Source organism: Hemiscyllium ocellatum, chromosome 2, assembly GCF_020745735.1.
Source record: "Hemiscyllium ocellatum isolate sHemOce1 chromosome 2, sHemOce1.pat.X.cur, whole genome shotgun sequence".
Classification (NCBI taxonomy): Eukaryota; Metazoa; Chordata; class Chondrichthyes; order Orectolobiformes; family Hemiscylliidae; genus Hemiscyllium; species Hemiscyllium ocellatum.
Genome location: NC_083402.1, coordinates 137,784,515 through 137,806,666, shown reverse-complemented (window position 1 = coordinate 137,806,666; position 22,152 = coordinate 137,784,515). Strand labels below are relative to the sequence as shown.

The following is a 22,152-nucleotide window of genomic DNA, read 5'->3' as shown; positions in this document are numbered from 1 at the left end:
ACTATACATCTTAATTTGCATCGCACAGCTCCTGTGTTTAAAATTCAGGAAACATGCCTATGCAGCGCTTTTACTTAATGAAATTAGAAGTTGTATAAGTATATTTTTATAGACTTTGATTTTAAGGTCAAACTGTGTGACTTAAAATTACAGTATAAACCTTTTCTGCACACACTGGTTCAATTACTTATGTAATCTAAGCTTCATTTGAAAACCACATTTGGGGACCAACGTGCAACACAGAAGATTGAACTGTATGTGTTTTTCATAATATGTTAAACCAATTAATAGGATCTGTAGAGGTAATTGTTTCTCTAAAAAACTATTCTCTTTATACAAAATTTAAAATGCAATAATTACCAATAGCTTCTGTGGAATATATCCAGGTTTGTACTTCCAAAAATATTTACACCTTCTCCATGGCCATCCTCAGGACAATACCTGACTTTGCCAGTCTTGTTAACCTGAAGCTGGAACGCTTTCAAGCATTGAGCCCATAAAATTCAAAGGCAACCAATTATTCCCTCTTTGGCAGTGGCAGGAAGGATAAATAATCAGGCACAGCTGAAAAACTTGCTTCCTTCTTGCCACCTCAGCTATCAAGTTCTAGGCACAAATGCCCAAGGATGAAAATCTTAATTTGCTAAAGCCCTTGAAAAAATAAAACTGTCAGCCATTTAAGGGCCTCAACCTGCTGCTGGCTCGATTATCTGCTTTCCTGATAGGCAAGGTAGCCTGAGGAGGCGAAACCAAGGCTATGTGTCTGCCAAGTATTGGCAAGGCCGCCACTTGACCCACTCAGATGGATAGTTACCTTCATGCCCTTCCCTTCACCTCATTTTTGCCCTGTGGTTACCTCATCTCACCCAAAAATTGGCCAGCAGCTCCAGGTGAAGTGGAGCTTCTCATTTAATCAAGGGCCTCACCAGTGAAGTGTGCTAGAGAGAACTCAAGCACCTAATTCATTGCTGATTTGAAAAGGTTTTAGATGGTGGATGTGGGGAGTTTACCACCCCTTAAAGCATCTGTCCCTACACTTAAATATAAAGAGCACTAAGTCCCAATCTACTGATTCAATGGAGTCCTGGTTAGGCTTCCCCCACGACAGTCTCTAAACCAGAGGTCAGTCAAACCTTTGCCTCCCACAATTTGTCTTGCACCGAGTCTTGTTCACTTATCAGTTTTGTGCAAATGACTTACATTGGATTCCAGTCCAGCAAAAGTCTGACATAAAATTTCTTATTAGTCCTAAAATTCCTGGTGGTCCTTCTCCATTTCTATTTCCCTCCAGTCTAAATACTTCCAATGCTGACATCTGGTGCACCTTCTACCCCAATTTTGATCGTTCTACCTGGTGGCTGTGTTTCCAGTTGCGTTGGCTCTACAGTTAAGAATTCCGTCCCTCTCCCCACCTTGTATCCTTTAAGTCAATCCTTAAAATGATCCAACATCTCATGGGTAGGTGTCTTATTTTGTTATATAATACTTCTGTGAAGTGCCTTGTGTTGCTTTAATTCGCTCATCCAATATTGCAGTCTAACATTAGTTTCTATTCGTTCATGGGATGTGGACATTGCTGGATGGGCAAGTACTTGTTGCCCAACTCTAACTGTCCTTTAGGTGGTGAGATGCTTTCATGAACTGAATCCATTTGCTGTAGGTAGACTCAGAATTCCTTTGGAAAAGGGGTTCCAGGATTTTGTCCTAGCGACACTAAAGGACCAACAGTATATTTCTGGATGGTGAGTGGATTGGAGGGGGATCTTTCAGGTGGTAGTGTTTCGGTGTATCTACTGCCCTAGTCCTTCTAGGTGGAAGGATCACAGGTTTGGAAAGGACTGCAGAAAGATCCTTGCTGAATTTCTGCAGTACATCTCAAATACAATACACTGCTGTTACTGTCAGTGTGTTTGTGGTTGTGATGCCAATTAAATAGGCTACTTCTTCTGGATGGGGGTCACGTTTCTTGACTGTTGTTGAAGCTGCACACATCCAGGCAAGTAGGAATAGTTCATCGCATTCCTGATTTGTGTCTGGTGGACGTAGACAGACTTTTCGGGAGGCAGGAAGGGAGTTACTCATATCAGGATTCCTGGCCTCTGACCTGCTCTTGTAACCACTGCAGTTACATGGCTAGCTCAGTTAAATTTCTGATCAATGGTAACCGAGGCTGTTGACAGTAAGGGATTCAGTAATGGCAATGCCATTGATGTTAAGCACTGGTGGTTACATTCTCTTGTTGAAGGTAGTCATTGCCTGGCACAGGTGTTACTTGGAATTTGCCAACCCAAACCTGATATTGTCCAGGTCTTGCTGCCTTTGGGCATGTACTGTATCGGAGGAGTCATGACTGATGCTGAACATTGTGCAAAGAACTTCCTCACACCTGATTTAATGTTGGAGGGAAGTTCATTAATAAAACAGCTGATGATGATTGGGTCAAGGACACTCCCTGAAAAATATCTGAATGCCAAACCAGTACCACAGATTCAGTAATCTGAAAATCCTCTTTGCTCAAAATGTCTATGCGTTTTAATTTTGCTAAAAAAAGCCAAACGCACATTTTTGATTTTGTTTAAAAAAAAATCAAATACTTCATTACTGATCTAAAGCTTTAAACACTTCCCAAAAGTGATATCAACATGACCGTTATGCATCATGGCCATCCAGACAGAAGACTAAATAGCAACACCTCAACCTTTGAGTATTTGTATTGTGAAACACATTAGGAAAATTTATAGTGAAGTTGTTCAAATAAACTAACCTTTTGATGAGAGTTGGATTGTGACACTGTCAGTTCTTCATTGGTTTTCATTAAAACCTCCAATTTAATCATTAGCTCTTCTTTTTCCTCTTTAAGTAGTTTAATCTCTTCTGAGGATTTAGAATATTTATCATCTATAGAAAGGAGAAAGGTTATAGCAAACTACATGACCATATAAAATGCAAATACCTATACCATGCACATACACACTCAATTATAACAATTGCACAAAGTTAAACAAAGAACAGTTAATCTGGTTTTGAACAGAGGGTAAAGTCATGTTGCAAAACAAAAAAGTGACAATATTAATCTGAAGACAACAGACAATTAGGAGTTCAGGTTGGTCCTTGGAAGCTAAGTTATACCAATTCACAAATCTATGGAAACATTCCTGGATGAAGTAGTATTTGCTGTGGATAAAAGGGGAGCTAGAAGTTGGATTTAGATTTTGTTTTCCAGAAGACATTTGGCATGGTGCTGCATCAAAGAGTATTGTGGAAAATAAAAGGTCACTGTATGGTGCTAACATATTGACAAGCATGGAATATTGGCTGGCTAGCAGGAAATAGAATAAGCAATGATGATACATTTTCATGGTGGCAAAATTTTTTCTTCTATTGTCTCGTGATGTGGACACCACTGGTAAGACCAGTATTTTTTGTCCATCACCAATTACTTGTAAAAGATGAGCCATTTCATTTCAGAAGCCAGTTAAGTGTCAACTATAACACATGCCAGATCAGGTGAAGATTATAGATGTTTCTTCCATGAAGTATATTAGTGAACCTGATGAGTTGACAAATGGTTTCATGATCGTGATTACACTTTTTTAAACATATGGTTGCTGAATTTCCCAATGACAAAAAGATCATTGGGAGCTGTGATGATGACGTAGGGAGGTTACAAAGGGGTTTGGATAGGTTAAACAGTTGGGAAAAGATATTGTCAGTGGGACAATGTGAAACTGCCCACTTTGACAGGAAGGATAAAAGAAAAAGCATATTGTAGTAAAGTGGTCAGAGAGATTGTAGATGGATCTGGGTTTTCTAGTACATGAATCCCAACAGGTTAACAAGTAGCTACAGCAGGCAGTTAGGAAGACTAATAGAATGTGAACATTTCTTGCAAGGGAAACCGAATGCACATGTTGAAGGCTCTGCTTCAGTTATATAGAACATTGGTGAGACATCTGGAATACTGAGCACAGTATTGGTCACTTTATTTAAAGACCTGATGTCAATGTCAAATAAACAGTTCAAACTGTGTATACTATAGACTAATACCCGGATTGAAAAGTGTGGCACTGGCAAAGCACATCCGGTCAGGCAGTGTCCGAGGAGCAGGACAGTCAAAATTTTGAACATAATCTCTTTTTTAAGACCTTATGCTCGAAATGTCAACTCTCCTGCTCCTCGGATGCTGCCTGACCGGATGTGCTTTTCCAGTGCCACATTTTTTGACTCTGATCTCCAGCATCTGTAGTCCTTACTTTCTCCTAATACCTGGATTAAGCAGGTTGACTCACATTCCAAATATTCCATGTATCTGCTAGCATTTACAAGAAGAAGTGACTTGACTGAAACGTACAAGATCCTGAGGCATCTTTATGGGGTGGATACAGAAATAATACTTCCTCTTCAGAGGATCTAGAACTTGGGAGGAGGTAGTGCTTAAAAATAAGGGGCTGCTTATTTGAAATTGAGATATAGAGAAATCTTCTCTCAGCAGGTCATGAATCTTTGGAACTCTTTCTCTAGTAGAAACAGAGTCCTGGAATATTTTTAATGCACAGATAGGTAAATACTTAAAGCAAGGGGATGAAAAGTTCAGGGTTAAGTAGGAACACTGGGTATTCAGATCAATGACCCTATTTAATGGTGAAAGTGACTGGAGGGGCAGAATGGATTTCCATGGCTCTCATTTCATCCACAGGAAGCCTATATCCACTTAAACGCGAATGAAATATTAAAAAAAAACAATGCAAGCTTTTAAACAGCAGCTGTTATGTAAATAACAGAATTTAACATGCAATGAGTTGAATTTCTGTGTTTTTGTTGTCAGGTAGAAAAAAGGAAAACAGAAACTGGAATGGGTCCAGAGTGTTAATTTTGATTTGAACAGTCCTTAGTCAAAAGTTTTTCACAGTCCTAATATTTTTGAACTGCACAATGCTTATATGGAGAACATGTTTCTAAGAAAAGGAATATGCTGCTTGGAAGTGCGTTAACATTAGTTTCAATCAAGACATTCAAGAAGGCAGCATATGATTGCTTGAAAAGAAACAGTGTGCAGGGTCACAAGGAAAAGAAAATGTTAGTCATAACACTCATTGAGAGCTGTTGCAACAAGATAGGATAAATTGTGAAGCAGCAAAAATGGCCTTTAATAGAGTGATATGTACTTATCAGATGTGGGAGCTTAAAGATAGTTTAAGGGTTATTGCGGATTATATCTGCTATAAATGCTGCTGGCTGTGAATCTCATCAGATCGAATGGATCGGTTGGAGAGACAGAAGCGATGAGGAATTTGCAACAGCAACAATGTGCTATGTATGACAGTCAAAGGAAAGAGGGAAAGTCTCAGATACAGTCACATAGATGGGTTAACTCCAGGAAAGGTAAGAGAGGTGGCAGCTAGTGCAGGAGTCTTTTGTGATTATACCCATTTCAAACAGGTATTCTGCTTTGAAAAATGTAGGGGGATGATGGACTCTCAGGGGAATGTAGCACAAACAGCCAAGTTTCTGATATGGAGACTGGCTCTAATGCAACGAGGGGTATGTCGGGTTCCAAGAGATCAATTGTGTTAGGGAATTCTTTAGTTCGAGGTACAGACAGACGTTTCTGTGGCCAGCAGCGAAAAAGCAGCTGTATTGTTTCCTTGGTGTCAGGATCAAGGATGTCTCAGAGAGGGTGCAGAATGTTCTCAGGGGAGAGGGGCCAGCAAGAGGTTATTGTCCACATTGGAACCAAAGACATAGGAAGGGAAAAGGCTGAGACTCTGAAGGGAGATGAGAGAGTTAGGCAGAAATTTAAAAAGGACGTCCTCGAGAGTAGTAATATCTGGATTACTCCCAGTGCTACAAGCTAGTGGAGGGCATGAATAGGAGGATAGAGCAGATGAATGCATGGCTGAGGAGCTGGTGTATGGGAGAAGGATTCACATTTCTGGATCATTGGAATTTCCTTTGGGATAGGAGTGGCCTGTGCAAAAAGGACGTATTACACTTAGATTGTAAGGGGACTAATATACTGGCAGGGATATTTGCTAGAGTTGCTCGGGAGGATTTAAACTGGTAAGATGGGTGGGACCCAGAGAGATAGTGATGAAAGAGATCAATCGGAGACTGGTACAGTTGAGAACGACAGACAGACAGACAGACAAGGCAGGAACAAGGTAGAACTAATAAATTAAACTGCATTTATTTTAATGCAAGGGGCCTAACAGGAAAGGCAGATGAACTCAGCGCATTGTTTGGAACATGGGACTGGGATATCATAGCAATTACAGAAGCATGGCTCAGTGATGGGCAGGACTAGCAGCTTAATGCTCCAGGATACAAATGCTACAGGAAGGATAGAAAGGGAGGCAAGAGAGGAGGGTGGGGGGGGTGACATTTTTGATCAGGGACAATATTACAACTAAGCTGAGGGAGGATATTCCCGGAAATACATCCAGGGAAGTTATTTGGGTGGAACTGAGAAATAAGAAAAGAGATGACAATCTTATTGGGATTGTATTATAGACCCCCTAATAGTCAGAGGGAAATTGAGAAACAAACTTGTAAGGAGATCTCAGCTATCTGTAAGAATAATAGGGTGGTTATGGTAGGGGATTTTAACTTTCCAAACATCGACTGGGACTGCCATAGTGTTAGGGGTTTAGATAGTGTGTGTACAAGAAAATTTTCTGATTCAGTATGTGGATGTACCTACTAGAGAAGGTGCAAAACTTGACCTACTCTTGGGAAATAAGGCAGGGCAGATGACTGAGGTATCAGTGGGGGAGCACTTTGGGACCAGCGACCATAATTCTATCAGTTTTAAAACAGTGATGGAAAAGGATACACCAGATCTAAACGTTGAAGTTCTAAATTGGAGAAAGGCCAATTTTGACAGTATTAGGCAAGAACTTTCAAAAGCTGATTGGAGGCAGATGTTTACGAGTAAAGGGACGGCTGGAAAATGGGAAGCCTTCAGAAATGAGATAACAAGAATCCAGAGAAAATATATTCCTGTCAGGGTGAAAGGGAAGGCTGGTAGGTATAGGGAATGCTGGATGACTAAAGAAATTGAGGGTTTGGCTAAGAAAAAGAAGGAAGGATATGTCAGGTATAGACAGGATAGTTCGAGTGAATCCTTAGAGTATAAAGGAAGTAGGAGTATACTTAAGAGGGAAATCAGGAGGGAAAAACGGGGACCTGAGATAGCTTTGGCAAATAGAATTAAGGAGAATCCAAAGGGTTTTTATAAAATATTCAGGACAAAAGGGTAACTAGGGAGAGAACAGGGCCCCTCAAAGATCAGCAAGGTGGCCTTTGTGTGGAGCCACAGAAAAATGGGGGAGATACTAAATGAATATTTTGTATCAGAATTTACTGTGGAAGAGAATATGGAAGATATAGACTGTAGGGAAATAGATGGTGACATCTTGCAAAATGTCCAGATTACAAAGGAGGAAGTGCTGGATGTCTTGAAACAGTTAAAGGTGGATAAATCCCTAGGACCTGATCAGGTGTACACTAGAACTCTGTGGGAAGCTAGAGAAGTGATTGCTGGGCCTCTTGCTGAGATATTTATATCATCGCTAGTTTCAGGTGAGGTGTCGGAAGACTGGAAGTTGGCAAACATAGTGCCACTGTTTAAGAAGGGTGGTAAGGACAAGCCAGGGAACTATGGACCAGTGAGCCTGACCTCAGTGGTGGGCAAGTTGTTGGAGGGAATGCTGAGGGACAGGATGTATGTGTATTTGGAAAGGCAAGGATCGATTAGGGATAGTCAACATGGCTTTGTGCGTGGGAAGTCATGTCTCACAAACTTGATTGAGTTTTTTGAAGAAGTAACAAAGAGGATTGATGAGGGCAGAGTGGTAGGTGTGATCTATATGGACTTCAGTAAGGCGTTCAACAAGGTTCCCCATGGGAGACTGTTGAGTAAGGTTAGATCTCAATACAGGGAGAACTAGCCATTTGGATACAGAACTGGCTCAAAGGTATGATGGTGGTGGAAGGTTGTTTTTCAGACTGGAGGCCTGTGACCAGTGGAATGCCACAAGGATCGGTGCTGGGCCCTCTACCTTTTGTCATTTACATAATTGATTTGGACGCAAACACAAGAGGTACAGTTAGTAAGTTTACAGCTGACACCAAAATTGGAGGGGTAGTAGATAGTGAAGAGAGTTACCTCAGATTACAATAGGATCTGGACCAGATGGGCCAATGGGCTGAGAAGTGGCAAATGGAGTTTAATTCAGATAAATGAGAGGTGCTGCATTTTGGGAAAGCAAATCTTAGTAGAACTTATACACTCAATAGTAAGGTCCTAGGGAGTGTTGCTAAACAAAGAGACCTGGAGTGCAGATTCATAGCTCCTTGAAAGTGGAGTTGCAGGTAGATAGGATAGTGAAGGCAGCGTTTGGTATGCTTTCCTTTATTGGTCAGAGTATTGAGTAGGAATTGGGAGGTCATGTTGCAGCTGTACAGGACATTGATTAGACCACCGTTGGAATATTGCGTGCAATTCTGGTCTCCTTCCTATCAGAAAGATGTTGTGAAACATGAAAGGGTTCAGAAAAGATTTACAAGGATGTTGCCAAAGTTGGAGGATTTGAGCTATAGGGAGAGGCTGAACAGGCTGGGGCCGTTTTCTCTGGAGCATCGGAGGTTAAGGGGTGACCTTATAGAGGTTTACAAAATTGAGGGGCATGAATCAGGTAAATAGGCAAAGTCTTTTCCCTGGGGTTGGGCAGTCCAGAACTATAAGGCATAGGTTTAGAGTGAGAGGAGAAAGATATGAAATAGACCTAAGGGGCAACTTTTTCATGCAGAGGGTGGTACGTGTATGGAATGAGCTGCCTGAGGAAGTGGTGGAGGCCGGTACAATTGCAACATTTAAGAGGCATTTGGATGGGTATATGAATAGGAAGGGTTTGGAGGGATATGGGCAGGTGCTGTCAGGTGGGTCTAGATTGGGTTGGGATAACTGGTCAGCATGGACGAGTTGGACCGAAGGGTCTGTTTCCATGCTGTACATCTGACTCTAAATGGTTCCCCCTCTGCAATGTGACATTTGAGATTCTGAGACTAAATTTAACTCTGCATTAAAAAAACAGAAGTGTATTGATCTAGGCCTATTCAAACGGTTCCGATCCTCTGGGAAATACCAAAATGATGAAAAAACTTAGATGCACCTATAATGCAGGAATGGAGAACCGAAGTCTAATTTTAATTCAACATTGTTTGCTTAACATCCTATTAATCACTTCCCTGTTTATTTTGATCCAATTTGCAGTGTAAATTGTAACTCAAGTTGCTTAAAATAAATGATAACCATGGTGTAGGTCATAACCATTCCCATCAGACTCTATCTAACAAATCTAATTTAAGACTGAGTCAGTTAGTATTGCTGAAGGTTTATAACACCTGTTCCCTGGAGGCTCACAATCAAGTATACGCTCAAGTGAAGGCACTTAAAACTGTAACTATCTGCCTTTCGCAGCATGGACCAGTGTCATTGTGAAACATGGACCTGACAACACTGACTCAGAACCAAGTACTGTGCAGATCAGAAAAGTCAGTCAATCACTCAGCAACAAACTCAATGTCCTTCACTAGCCACTCAAACGAGTGACCTTCCTGGATTCAGCCAATTCCTGATTTATTAAGTTCATAAACTTCAATGTGTTAACTAAAAAGAATTAAGCTATTAGTTTTAACAAAAATAATTCAGATCATGACTTAAAGGAAAACACAATTTTAAAATGCAGCATTCATAACAGCCTGGAGTTCAAGAAAAATATCCCCATCTCACCAATTTCCTTCTGTTTTATAAGCTCCTGCTTCAATTGTTGTTCCTGCTCTTTAATTTGTCTTTCTTTGTCTTCAATATCTTGCTGAAACTGTGCACATTTAGCCTTCTCTTCTTCAAGCCTTACGGAGTACAGATCTAATTCGTTTTTGAGATTCTCCAAACTACACTTCATTTCATCCTGTGGAAAACACAGAAACCAACAACTAATGATTTAAGAAATTCACTTCTGAAGAAAATGCTGTGGAATAAATAGCTGTTTGTAATGTGACATGAATGGCATTTATATTACCCTATCAATATGAATTTAGCACTGATCTTTTATAATCGGTTTTGACTGACCTTTGATTTATGAACGATGGGCCGTATAAGTTAATTTGAATAATATTTAGCATATATTGGAACATTGAATCTCATTCCTGGAGTCCTATGGTCAAAATGCTGCTAACTAGAAGAGATTTTAATACCTTGGCTTGCATGACCAACAGAAGGAAGAAAATTGAAGCATCAACTCACAACTTAAAGCTCATAAACAGTAACCAACAATGGAGTTCACAAAAAGAGAGGGGATAACAAAGTTAGTTAATTATCCAAATGACATGGGTGGAGTGTTTTGTTCGGATAATCGAATGCCTGATAACACAGTTGTGATCTTATCCAGATTATCCAAAATTCAGATAAACGAATGCTGGATAATCGAGGTTCCTCTGTAATGGGTATGTCTTCATTTAAGGCCATTTCCTCAGCATCAGAATATGCTTGTTCAAACAACTAAAAGGAATCTAGAAAGACTGCAGATTTCCTGCCAATGAGCAAACATTAAAATACCTCTGGATTAATTGTTGACCATTAATATACAAACTAATAATCATTTTTTCTACCTGTTGTAGAGTTTTGATCTTCTCCTGATGATCCTGTTCTGACTGTACACTAGCAAGAACTTCCTGGAGTTTGTTCCTATCCTGGACAATGGATAACAACTCTCCACGCAAGTTCTCAAGTTGTTTCACATCATCTTCTCTGCACTCCGACAAAGTATCCCTTTCGGAAGTAACACCATTAAGTTCTTCGGTCAGCTGCTGAACCTAGATTTAATTTTGAAGAAAAAACGATTAGCTTTTACTGTACAATAATTCACCAACGCTTCACTAATTTCAGTTCCACAAAAACCCTACAATGTAGACTACCATACCAAGAGGCTAGTCAACCTTTTAGTTCCATTGTTTTCATCAGCATCTTTCCTTAAGTATTGTTTTTTGTATTTCTCTTCCTTTTTCTCTGGAGTTTCTACAATTATTTGGACAATTTAGTGCTTTCCAGTGTGAAAACAGATACAAGATATTTGTTCAAAGAAGTTTCTCCCAGTTCCTGTTAACACAGTTTATTGGCAAGAAAACAATGGAAATGGCACAATTGAAAGCTATTTAAAATTTGCCTGATCAACAATATTTGCACTTCAGTGGTCTCTTGGATGTTCTGATGATGTGACAGGTGATAAACAAGCATAAGATGCTCATAATGCAAATAATGGCATAAATTCCATGTATTCTTTAACATAGTTATTGCACTTTCATTACCTGTTTTGCTAATTCATCTACTTTTTCAGGCAATGATTTATATTGGGATAATAGAGATACTTCTTCCTGAAGACTATTCTTTTCTTTTTCTGATTTATCCAACCGTTGCTTAAGATCAGCCATGCTCTTTTCAAAATGTAAACGATCCAATAAATCTAGGTTTAAGAGTGGTAGTAAAATGATTGTCAGTTTCAAAAGTGCAATAGTAAAAATAGTCAAAATCTTATATACATGAACGTCAACATTAAATCATTGAGAACATTACAGCACATTCCAGGCCCTTCGACCCTCGATGTTGCGCTGACCTGTGGAACCAATCTGAAACCCATCTATCCTACACTATTGGAGTTTACTATTGTTCAGGCAGAGCATTCTACGCCCCTACTATGGAGAAAATAAACTACCACTCATACCTGACTTATATCTATCACCCCTCAAATTTAAAGCTATGTCCCCTCATGCTGGCCATCACCAGAGGAAAAAGGCTCTCACTGTCCACCCTATCTAACCCTCTGTCTTCTATATCTCAATTAAGTCACCTTTCAACCACCTTTTCTCTTTAAAAAATAAAGTCTAAAGTCCCTCAGCCTTTCCTCGCAAGACCTTCCCACTATACCAGGCAACATCCTAGTAAATCTCCTCTGAAACCTTTCCACAGCTTCCACATCTTTCCTATAATGCGGTGACCAGAACTGTATGCAATGCTCCAAATGGGGCCTCACCAGGTTTTGCGCAGTTGCAGCATGACCTCATGGCTCCGAAACTCAATCCCTCTACCAATAAAAGCTAACACACCTTATGCCTTCTTAACAACCTTATCAACTTGGCTAGCAAATTTCAGGGATCTACGTACATGGGCACAGATTTCTTTGCTCATTTACACTACCAAGAATCTTACCATTTGCCCAGTACTCTGCATTCCAGTTGCTCCTTCCAAACTGAATCACCTCTCAATTTTCAGCATTAAAATGCATTTGCCACCTCTCAGCACTGCAGCTTATTTATGTCCCTCTGTAACCTGCAACATCCTTCGGCACTATCCACAACTCCACCAACCTTAGTGTCATCCGCAAATTTACTAACCCATGCTTCTACGCCCTCATCTAGGTAATTTATAAAAATGACAAACAGTGGCCCCAAAATAAACCCTGCGATACACCGCTAGTAACTGAACTCCAGGGTGAATATTTCCCATCAACCACCGCCCTCTGTCTTCTTTCAGCTAGCTAATTTCTGATCCAAATTGCTAAATCACCCTCAATTCCATGCCTCAATTTTGTGCAAAAGCCTACCATGGGGAACACCTTACTGAAATTGACATACACCAAATCAACTGCTTTATCCTCTTCCACCTATTTGGTCACCATCTCAAAGAACTCAAAGGTTTGTGAGGCACGACCTTCCTGTCACAAAGCTGTGTTGACTATCTTTAAATCAACTTATTTCTCTCTAGATGATTATAAATCCTCTCTCTCTTTTCCAGCATTTTACCCACAACAGAAGTAAAACTCACAGGTCTATAATTCCCAGGGTTGTCCCTACTCCCCTTCTTGAAAAAGGGGACAACATTTGCTATTCTCCAGTCTTCTGGCACTATTCCTGTAGACAATGATGACAAAGATCAAAGTCAGAGGCTCTGCAATCTCCTTGCTGGCTTCCCAGAGAATCTAAGGATAAATTCCATCTGGCCCAGGGGGGGACCTATCTATTTTCACACTTTCCAGAATTGCTAACACCTTCTCCTGGTGAACATCAATCCCATCTAATTTAGTAGCCTGTATCTCAGTATTCTCCTTGACAACATTGTGTTTTTCCAGTGTAAATACTGATGAAAAATACTCAATTAGTGCTCCCCTTATCTCCTCAGGCTCCACGCACAACTTTCCACTACTATCCTTGATTGACTAGAGAAAGATTAGGGCCATTCTTTTATTCGATATACCTATAAAGTGCTTTAGGGTTGTCCTTGATTCTACCTGCCAACGGCTTCTCGTGTCCCCTCCTGGCTCTTAGCTCTCTCTTTAGGTCTTTTCTGGTTAACTTGTAACTCTCAAGCACCCTAACTGAGCCTTCATGTCTTATCCTAACATAAGCCTTCCTCTTCCTCTCGACAAGAGATTCAACTTCTTTAGTAAACACTACTCCCTCGCTTGACCACTTCTGCCCTGCCTGACAGATACATACTTATCAAACACATGCAGTATCTGTTACTTGCATAAGGTCCACATTTAAGTTGCGCCTATCCCCTCCAGTTATTCAAATGCAGGAAGATTAGCCTATAAATATTACCTTCTCTTGTCTGATAATTTCAAAAATATTATGCTCTGTCTGGTTTCAGGGTTTTTTTGGGAATTCTCATCTTTACTGACAAAAATCTACATATTCAGATAGGATTGGTTCAGCACTACAAGCACAAGTCTTCTATTTTCCGCTGGATGCCGGCTTCCTCAATCTACACTCTGAAAGTCTGCAGATTCTACAGGACATGGCATACACTCTTGCATTAAGACCTGATATCCGAAATGAATATTTGGAAACTTTAAAAATAATCCAGGATATGAACACTCAAATTTTGTGTTATTAAATGGAGGTAAAATATAACTCCATAAAGGGGCTCAAACATGAGGATGCTAAATTCTAAAAATAAATTTGCAATGAAATTAGTAGTTTCAGTACAAAATAATATAGACTTCATTCTTTCATTGCAAAGTATTTTCTTAATGTATTCATTGCAGCTTTTGTGAATTATTACTTTTGCCATTTGTCTAGCACTACCCTGAAAAGGTTTGACAACATTTCCCCAAATAAATGAGATTGCCTTATTGATACAGATCACCAAAAGCGCTCCATCAGTTTTCAATTAAGAGAACAAGAGCTAAAAGGAAAGCGTTCCTGCTACATTAGCTCTCAAATTGCTACTCCCTCAGCAAAATAGCAACAGAAGAGTATACTCTAGTTTACAGCCAAAGACACCGATCAAATACCATGCAACACACGTGCATTGTCAAGGCACTCCACAGAAGAGATAGGCCAAGAGTATGGTGTAGGTAGACATGCAAAAGAACAATCAAGTTTTTATTACAATAAAAAGCTTTCAAAAACTATCCATCATGTTAGTAATCAAAAGGAGTCAAGTGTGGGAGCACTTGTTTACTAGACCATAAAAATGGAGTTAGAGTCTTACGATTGGCATAGAACTTTGATTTACATATTGAAACAAGGGTCAGGCTTGCTTCAAGCAGGAATGATGGCCCAAGAAAACTCAAGTTACTACAGTCTCACACAGCTAAAGTCTTGGAGGTGCGAAGCATCCTTCATTTTCCATGCCAGACACATTAAGATTAACAGTATTAATCATTTAAAAAGTTCATATTCAAGTTAGTAATTTTACTTTGTCTTATTCAGAGAAATACAAATAAACAAACCTTTTTGTCATCAAGAAAAAAGTTGCAATACAAAGTGGAAGAACCAGATACTAAAACATCCTCATTCCATTTAGCTTTGGGACAATAATTAAAGGGAAAAATAACTATGAGTGCTAAAGCCATGCATTGTTCTCAGTGTCATAGAGTTATGCAGCACAGAAACAAACCCCTTGGTCCAACTCATCCGTGCCGACTACGATATCCTAAAGTGACCTAGTCCCATTTGCCAGCATTCGGCCAAATCACTAAGCCCTTCCTATTCATCCATCCATCCAGATGCCTTTTAAAATGTTGTAATTGTACCAACCTCTACCACCACCTCATGCAGCTTGTGCCATACACGCATCACCCACTGCGTGAAAGAAATTAACCCTCATGTCCCTCTTAAAAATCCCCTTTCACCATAAACCTATGCCCTCCAGTTTTGAACCTCCTAACCTGGGAAAACGATCTTGGCTATTCACCCTATCTGTGCCCCTCATGATTTTATAAACCGCTAAAAGAAAGTTCTCTCAGTCTCCGACCCTCCAGGGAAAACAGCTCCAGCCTATTCAGCCTGCCCTCTTAGCTCAATCCTCCAATCCCAGCAACATCCTTGTAAATCTTTTCTGAACACTTCCAAGTTTAACAACATCTTTCCGATAGCAGGGAGACCAAAACTGAACACTATATTCTGCAAGTGGCCTCACAAATATCCTGTACAGCTACAATATGATTTCCTAACTCCTATATTCAATGCACTGACCAATAAAGGCAAGAGGTGGGAACTAGGGAAAAAAAGTTACATTCTGCTTTTAATAAAACAAAAATATTGTATCCAGGAATTCAGACCTTGATTCTCATCCAGTTTAAAAGATGAAATGCTTAATGTGAGGACATAATACAATCCCTTAAGTGTGAACTATAATATTATAGGAATGTACCTTTTGGGACTTTTCCATCCAGAAGCGACATTAGCTTGGTATTTTCATTGAAAGCAAAATTTAATTCTTTCTGTAAATCGGATTGCATTTCTTTGTAGCGTGACCGTTCAGCATCTAGCTGGCTGCTGTATGATTGGACATCGTTTTCCATTCTTTGATAGTCCACTCTCATTTTATTCTCCAGTTCATACAGGAAAGTTAAAAAGATCACTATAATACTGTACTTCGATTAGATCAATATTACAGTTTTGAAGTATCAAAAATGTCAAAAAATTCAAATTTTAGTCCTTTAGCAACCAACTGCAAAATGTAAAGATTAATTATCATTGTGTATTTTACTCAACAAAACATTACTGAATCCTTTCTAAATGTATTTTGTGTGTGTTGGTAGAAAAGGTTTTGCATCAAGCCCATCATAAGTAGCCAATACAAGGATTGATAAAATTGCTACATGGTCTTTTCTCTTTGGGACAAAGATGATGCATAGCTATAAACTAAAGTAACACGGGAGTATAAATTTTAACGGATGTATTCTGCTCGCATTATATCTGGAACAGGTCTGAGGATATGTTGGTGATGTGTGAACCTCTACAATGAGCACTCCACAAATTGAATAAAAATGGTAGTCATTAAAAAACCTCAAATAGTTTAAATCAGCAATTTAAATTATTGATAATTATGCAAAGATAAACAAGACTCTGCAGGAATGTGCCACACGGGGGAAAGTAACTAAAAAGTCAGTAAAGCAGAGTTCTGGCTTTACTGCCACCAACTTGTTCAGTTCCTTTCTAGCTTATGAATGCTGATAGGCCCAGGTTTCTCACTAACTAGGTAAATTGTGTTTTAGTCTGATCCATTGAATTTCAATTATGTTTCCGTTCGATGCAGTGTGTGGAACAGATCGAGGGTCAAGAATAGTTAGAAATAACTGAGCGGAGTAGATTTTAAAATTGCGCCATTATGAAATGTAAAACATTAATGCATTTGATCATTTTTTAAACCTGTTGTGCGCCTTTCTTGTACGATTATAGTAAATGCAACATTTATGAGCAATCAGTTAAGAAAGGGGTATGCCTGTCTTCTTGAAACATGCCATGTTACTAAAAAGGTTAAAAACCATTAGCCTACATCATCATAACCATTCTTTTCCAACCCCCTTTCTCCTTTCACTTTCCTCAGATATTCAAATTGTGACAGAGTGCATGAGGCAATTAGGGTAAGATAACACCCAAACAATATCTCTGACGTAGTTTGTCTACTTTCTCCCTTGGCTACTGTAAAATTTTGGAACAGTCCCAGAGAGGTATGTTGCGGAACATGCGCAATGGAAATGATTAGCATCAATTCATATACCAGCAATTAACAAAGTTAAGATTCTGTATTCAAAACTATCATTACCATTTCTTCCTTAAGCTCCAGATTTTCACTTCTCAGAAGGGAAGACTCTTTCTTTGCATCACGAGTTACAACCTCTGCATCTTTCAGTGATTGCTGCAACTGCTGGATCTGGAATGTAAAAAGCAGAAAACACAATTGAAGAAAAAAGAAGAAATCATACAATTCCTATTTAACCTTATAAAAACACATGCAAATGGTTACTTTTACACATTCAAATGGAAGCAGCAATTATCACTGGACTGTTATTCTAGAGAGCCAAGAAAGGTTCTGAGGACCCGGGTTTAAATCCAACTACAGCAGATGATGGAATTTGAATTCAATAAGAATATAAATCTGGAATTAAGAGCCTAACGAGGACTCTTCATTATCATCTGATGACAACCATTAATCCACTGTTGATTGTTGGAAAAACCCATCTGGTTTATTTATGACTTTTATGGAAGGAAACTGCCATCTGGTCTGGCTTACATGTAACTCCAGTCCCACAGCAATGTGGTTGACTCTTACAGCCCTCTGGGCAACGAATGCTGGCTTAGCCAGAGATGCCCTCATTCAGTGAATGAATAATAAAAAAAAACTTACATTTAAAAAACACACATGTCCACTGTATGATTTTATAAAGGCAGAGGCCAAAATGTAAACCAAAATTTTTATGCTTTCCTTGTCAAACAAAAATGTTAATAAATCACAGAAAAATCATGTTAAATTTATATTACACGTCAATAAACTCCAACCTGAACATCTCAGGATTCACACTAGCTATTTAACTTGTTTCAACTGTGAAACAAGGACATTCTGCTCCTGTCCTTCAATAATGCTTCAGAACTCGGAACTCTGAAGGAGGGTCACTCAACCCGAAACGATAACTCCGATTTCTCTCCAGACCAACTGATATTTTCCAGCAGTTTCTGTTTTTATTTCTGATTTCCAGCATCTGCAGTTATAGAGTCATAGAGATGTACAGCATGGAAACAGACCCTTCAGTCCAACCCGTCCATGCCGACCAGATATCCCAACCCAATCTATTCCCACCTGCCAGCATCCGGCCCATCTCCCTCTAAACCCTTCCTATTCATATACCCATCCAAGTGTCTCTTAAATATTGCAATTGTACCAGCCTCCCCCTATCCGCTGGCAGCTCATTCCATACACTGACCACCCTCGGCGTGAAACAGTTGCCCCTTAGGTCTCTTTTATATCTTTCCCCTCTCACCCTAAACCTATGCCCTCTAGTTCTGGACTCCTGACCCTAGGGAAACGACTTTGTCTATTTATCCTATCCATGCCCCTCATAATTTTGTAAACGTCTACAAGGTCACTCCTCAGCCTCCAACGCTCTAGGGAAAACAGCCCCAGCCTATTCAGCCTCTCCCTGTAGCTCAGATCCTCCAACCCTGGCAACATCCTTGTATATCTTTTCTGAACCCTTTCAAGTTTCACAACATCTTTCCGATAGGAAGGAGACCAGAATTGCACGCAATATTCCAACAGTGGCCAAACCAATGTCCTGTACAGCCACAACATGACCTCCCAACTCCTGTACTCAATACTCTGACCAATAAAGGAAAGCATACCAAATGCCACCTTCACTATCCTATTTACCTGCGACTCCACTTTCAAGGAGCTATGAACCTGCACTCCAAGGTCTCTCTGTTCAGCAACACTCCCAAGGACCTTACCATTAAGTCCTATTAAGATTTGCTTTCCCAAAATGCAGCACCTCTCATTTATCTGAATTAAACTCCATCTGACAAGTTCTTTTGGTTTTTTTTCTGAATCCCCATGCCTGCTTTGCTCAGATTATGCCATTGTACTTTCTAAAAAAGAACGTTCTGGTATTAATCAAACACACTTGACTCTAATGCCCACTTAAAGTAGAACATTTAAATACAAAAGCACTTACCTCAAGCTCCTGGTCAATACTCTCAGAATTGCGAACCAGCATCTTGAACATCGCATTTTCATGCTGTTCCTGTTCCTGCAAATGGCCAAGACAGATTATATTAAAAATGGTTGCTGTACCTAGCCTTTATTGAACTGGCACTTGGCACAGACATGAAACCTGAAAACATGGCAGCATCTACATGCACCCTGATGGTATCTAGATCTACATCATCACCACTTCTCTCAAATCCTCCACTGTGTGGACACTAGATGTATCCTCCAATTAATATTGGCAAGATCAAAGTCACTGCTTTCAATCCTCACCATAAACTTTGTTTCCTAACATAATTCTCTCAGGTTGCAAGGTTGCTCACTGAGCTGGTAGATTTGTTCATCACTATGCTAGGTAACATCATGAGTGAGCTTCCGATGAAGTGGTGGTGTTCTGTCCCGCTTGCTTGGTTTGTTGTGGTCAGTGGTATCACTTCCAGTTCTTTTTCTGAGGTTGGTAAATGGGGTCCAAATTGACATGTTTGTTAATGAAGCTCTGGTTTGAATGCCAGGCTTCTAGGAATTCCCTTGTGGGTCTTTGTTTATCCTGCATCAGGAGGGATGTATTGGCCCAGTTGAACTGGTGCCCCTCTTCATCTATGTATATGGTACTAGTGATAGTTGGTCATGCCTTTTGGTGGCTAGTTGATGCTTAAGTATCCTGGTGGCTACATTCCTTTCAGCCTGACCAACATAATGCTTGTTGCAGCCCTTGCAGGATATTTTGTATATGACATTCATTCTAATGGTTGTTGGTACAGGGTCCTTTAAATTCATCAGTTGTTTCAGTTTGCTGGTCGTTTGTGGGCTACCATGATGTCTAGGGGCTAGAGTAGTCTGGTTGTCATTTCTGAGATGTCTTTAACATATGGCAGGGTGGCTAGAGTCTCTGAGCATGTTGTGTCTTCTGGTTTAGGTCTGCACTCATTCAGTACCTGCTGTTCCTAAATAGGTTGTATAGCTGTTTTCCTGGCTTCTCATAGTTCCCGGGTGCTGCAGCGTGTTGTGGCTTGTTTAAATAATGCCCGGATGCAGCTCTGTTTGTGGGTATTGGGATGATTGCTCCTTTAGTTGAGTATCTAGTTAGTGTGTGTTGTTTTCCTGTAGACGCTTGTCTGCAGCTCTCCACTGGCTTTTCATTTTACTGTGATTTCTGGGAAGGGGATTTTATACTAGTAAGGACAATATTTAGGCATTGTGGGTTTCTTCTAATTTGTTGCGTTTCACGATGAGAAAGCTGTCATCCACATTACGGACCTGAAGTTTGGGCTGGGGCGGGGGAAGGGCTGTTCATTTTAATCTCTGCATAACTGATTCTGCTAAAGGTCCTGATATTGGCGATCCAATAGATGTCCCATTGATTTGTTTGTCGATCTGATGTTACCTAGCATGGTGATGAAACATCAGCAAACAAACTTATAACCTGAGCTACAAATCTCTTCCAAAATTGCAAACATTATTCAATCTTCAACAGCTGAATTACAAACTGGTCATTTATAATATTGGCATGATATTAATCTGGAGATGCCAAGGTGAGTCACTTCTGGCCTAATATTGTCCAGTCGGTTTCTGTCTTAGCCAATCTTTTTCAGAAACCATTATCCCCAGCACTGATAATTCTAGTCTTGACTATTCCAATGCTCTCCTGGCCAAAAGCTCATCTTTTGCACTGCATAAGCTTGAACATATCACATCCTTGCTGCCAACATTCTACATCACACCAAGTCCAATTCACACAACACCAGCGTTTGCCAACTTAATATTCTCATCTTTGCTTTCAAGTTCTTTCATGGCCTCTCTCCTTCATTCTGAGAAGCTGCACTCGGAGTTAAAACCACTCCTTTATGAGATCACTCCTCAAAACTTAAATGAAGCCATTGGTCACCTGCCCTAATATCACGTGCTGTGGTTTAGTATCATATTTTGTTTCCAAATATGTGTGTGAACTTTGCAGGAATGTTTTAAAAATGAAGGGAGAAAAATAAACAAATCAAAACATTAATCAGATGAAAATCATCACCCAGTTGAAGCACAGAGTTAAAAGGATGGCACTTTCACACTCTGGAGATTTTCAACTGTTCCACCATTTTAGGTATTGGGTGGAGTATTCAGTATGCGATGCAGCAATGTACATTCGACCCTGGCTAAAAAATTCAAAGCTAAAGCAAGAAAAGTTTATCCAAAACTGAAATTGAACTGTTGCAATTTACAAAAAAAAAAAGATAATTAAGCTAGCCTTCTTGACTGGGGTTTGCTAATTACCTCTTACAAGATCTCATATGCTAATGCAAGCTAAATATTTCTAAAATTCATTTCAGCTATTTAATGTACCTTTCCTTCTTTTTCTGCTTCTTTTTCCAAAAACTCAAATTCCTCAATTTCTCGTCTCTCTTTCAATTCTTCAATCCCTTCTCTCAGTTTTTCTAGTTCTTTGATTTCCTTTTTTTGTTTCTCATTCTCCATTTGGAAGAACTTCGCTTTCTCCAGTCTTTCTTTTAGAAGTTCTTTCAATTCTTCAATTTCTTCTTTCTGTTTATCATTCTCCATTTTTAAGCTTCCTGCATCAAACTGGAAAGCAGACATCAACATTCTTTTAGTAAAAAAAATGACAGAGTTTTGCAATGAGTTGACAGAATAAACCTTACATACCTGTTTTGAATAAAGTAGCTCACAAATCTCAATACTATCCTGTAGTTGTTTCTCAATGTGGCTTGCATATTCCTGAAACATCAGGGTAAGCAATTAAAATTAAAACAGCAAAAGAAAAGTATGCACTTTCACAACTGAAACCAGAAAGGCTTTTAAAAAGAGATTTGAAGCTCTAGGATTCAATGTCCCTGACCATTTCAAGCAGCTAATCAGATTATAGACTGAGGGTATGGAACAAAACGTCATCCCTTCATCATAGCATGAGGTGGAAATATAGAGGGGTTCCAAGGTCAGGAAAGGAAAACAGGAGACATTGGAAAAGAATGAGAACTTTTCACCATCTGAGTGGGAGAAATACTTTTTTTGAAAAAAAAAGTGAGTTTTTAAAACTTAACAAAAACTAAGAAAATGGATCTTCAAAGCTTGAAGGCAGCTTACAAACTAAACTATACTAC

General features: G+C 39.6%; 1 protein-coding gene across 1 annotated transcript in view; it reads right to left on the bottom strand.

Annotated features, from left to right (window-relative positions):
• cenpe (centromere protein E) overlaps positions 1 to 22,152 on the bottom strand; it is a 133,421-nt gene that overhangs the window by 52,015 nt on the left and 59,254 nt on the right. The window contains exons 19-27 of the mRNA XM_060841949.1: positions 21,698 to 21,769; positions 21,380 to 21,616; positions 19,017 to 19,091; positions 17,114 to 17,221; positions 15,716 to 15,893; positions 11,368 to 11,522; positions 10,672 to 10,875; positions 9,794 to 9,971; positions 2,765 to 2,898 (exon numbers count right to left, since the gene is read on the bottom strand). Of these exons, the coding sequence (XP_060697932.1) occupies positions 2,765 to 2,898; positions 9,794 to 9,971; positions 10,672 to 10,875; positions 11,368 to 11,522; positions 15,716 to 15,893; positions 17,114 to 17,221; positions 19,017 to 19,091; positions 21,380 to 21,616; positions 21,698 to 21,769 (1,341 nt within the window). The remainder of the gene's footprint in view (positions 1 to 2,764; positions 2,899 to 9,793; positions 9,972 to 10,671; positions 10,876 to 11,367; positions 11,523 to 15,715; positions 15,894 to 17,113; positions 17,222 to 19,016; positions 19,092 to 21,379; positions 21,617 to 21,697; positions 21,770 to 22,152) is intronic.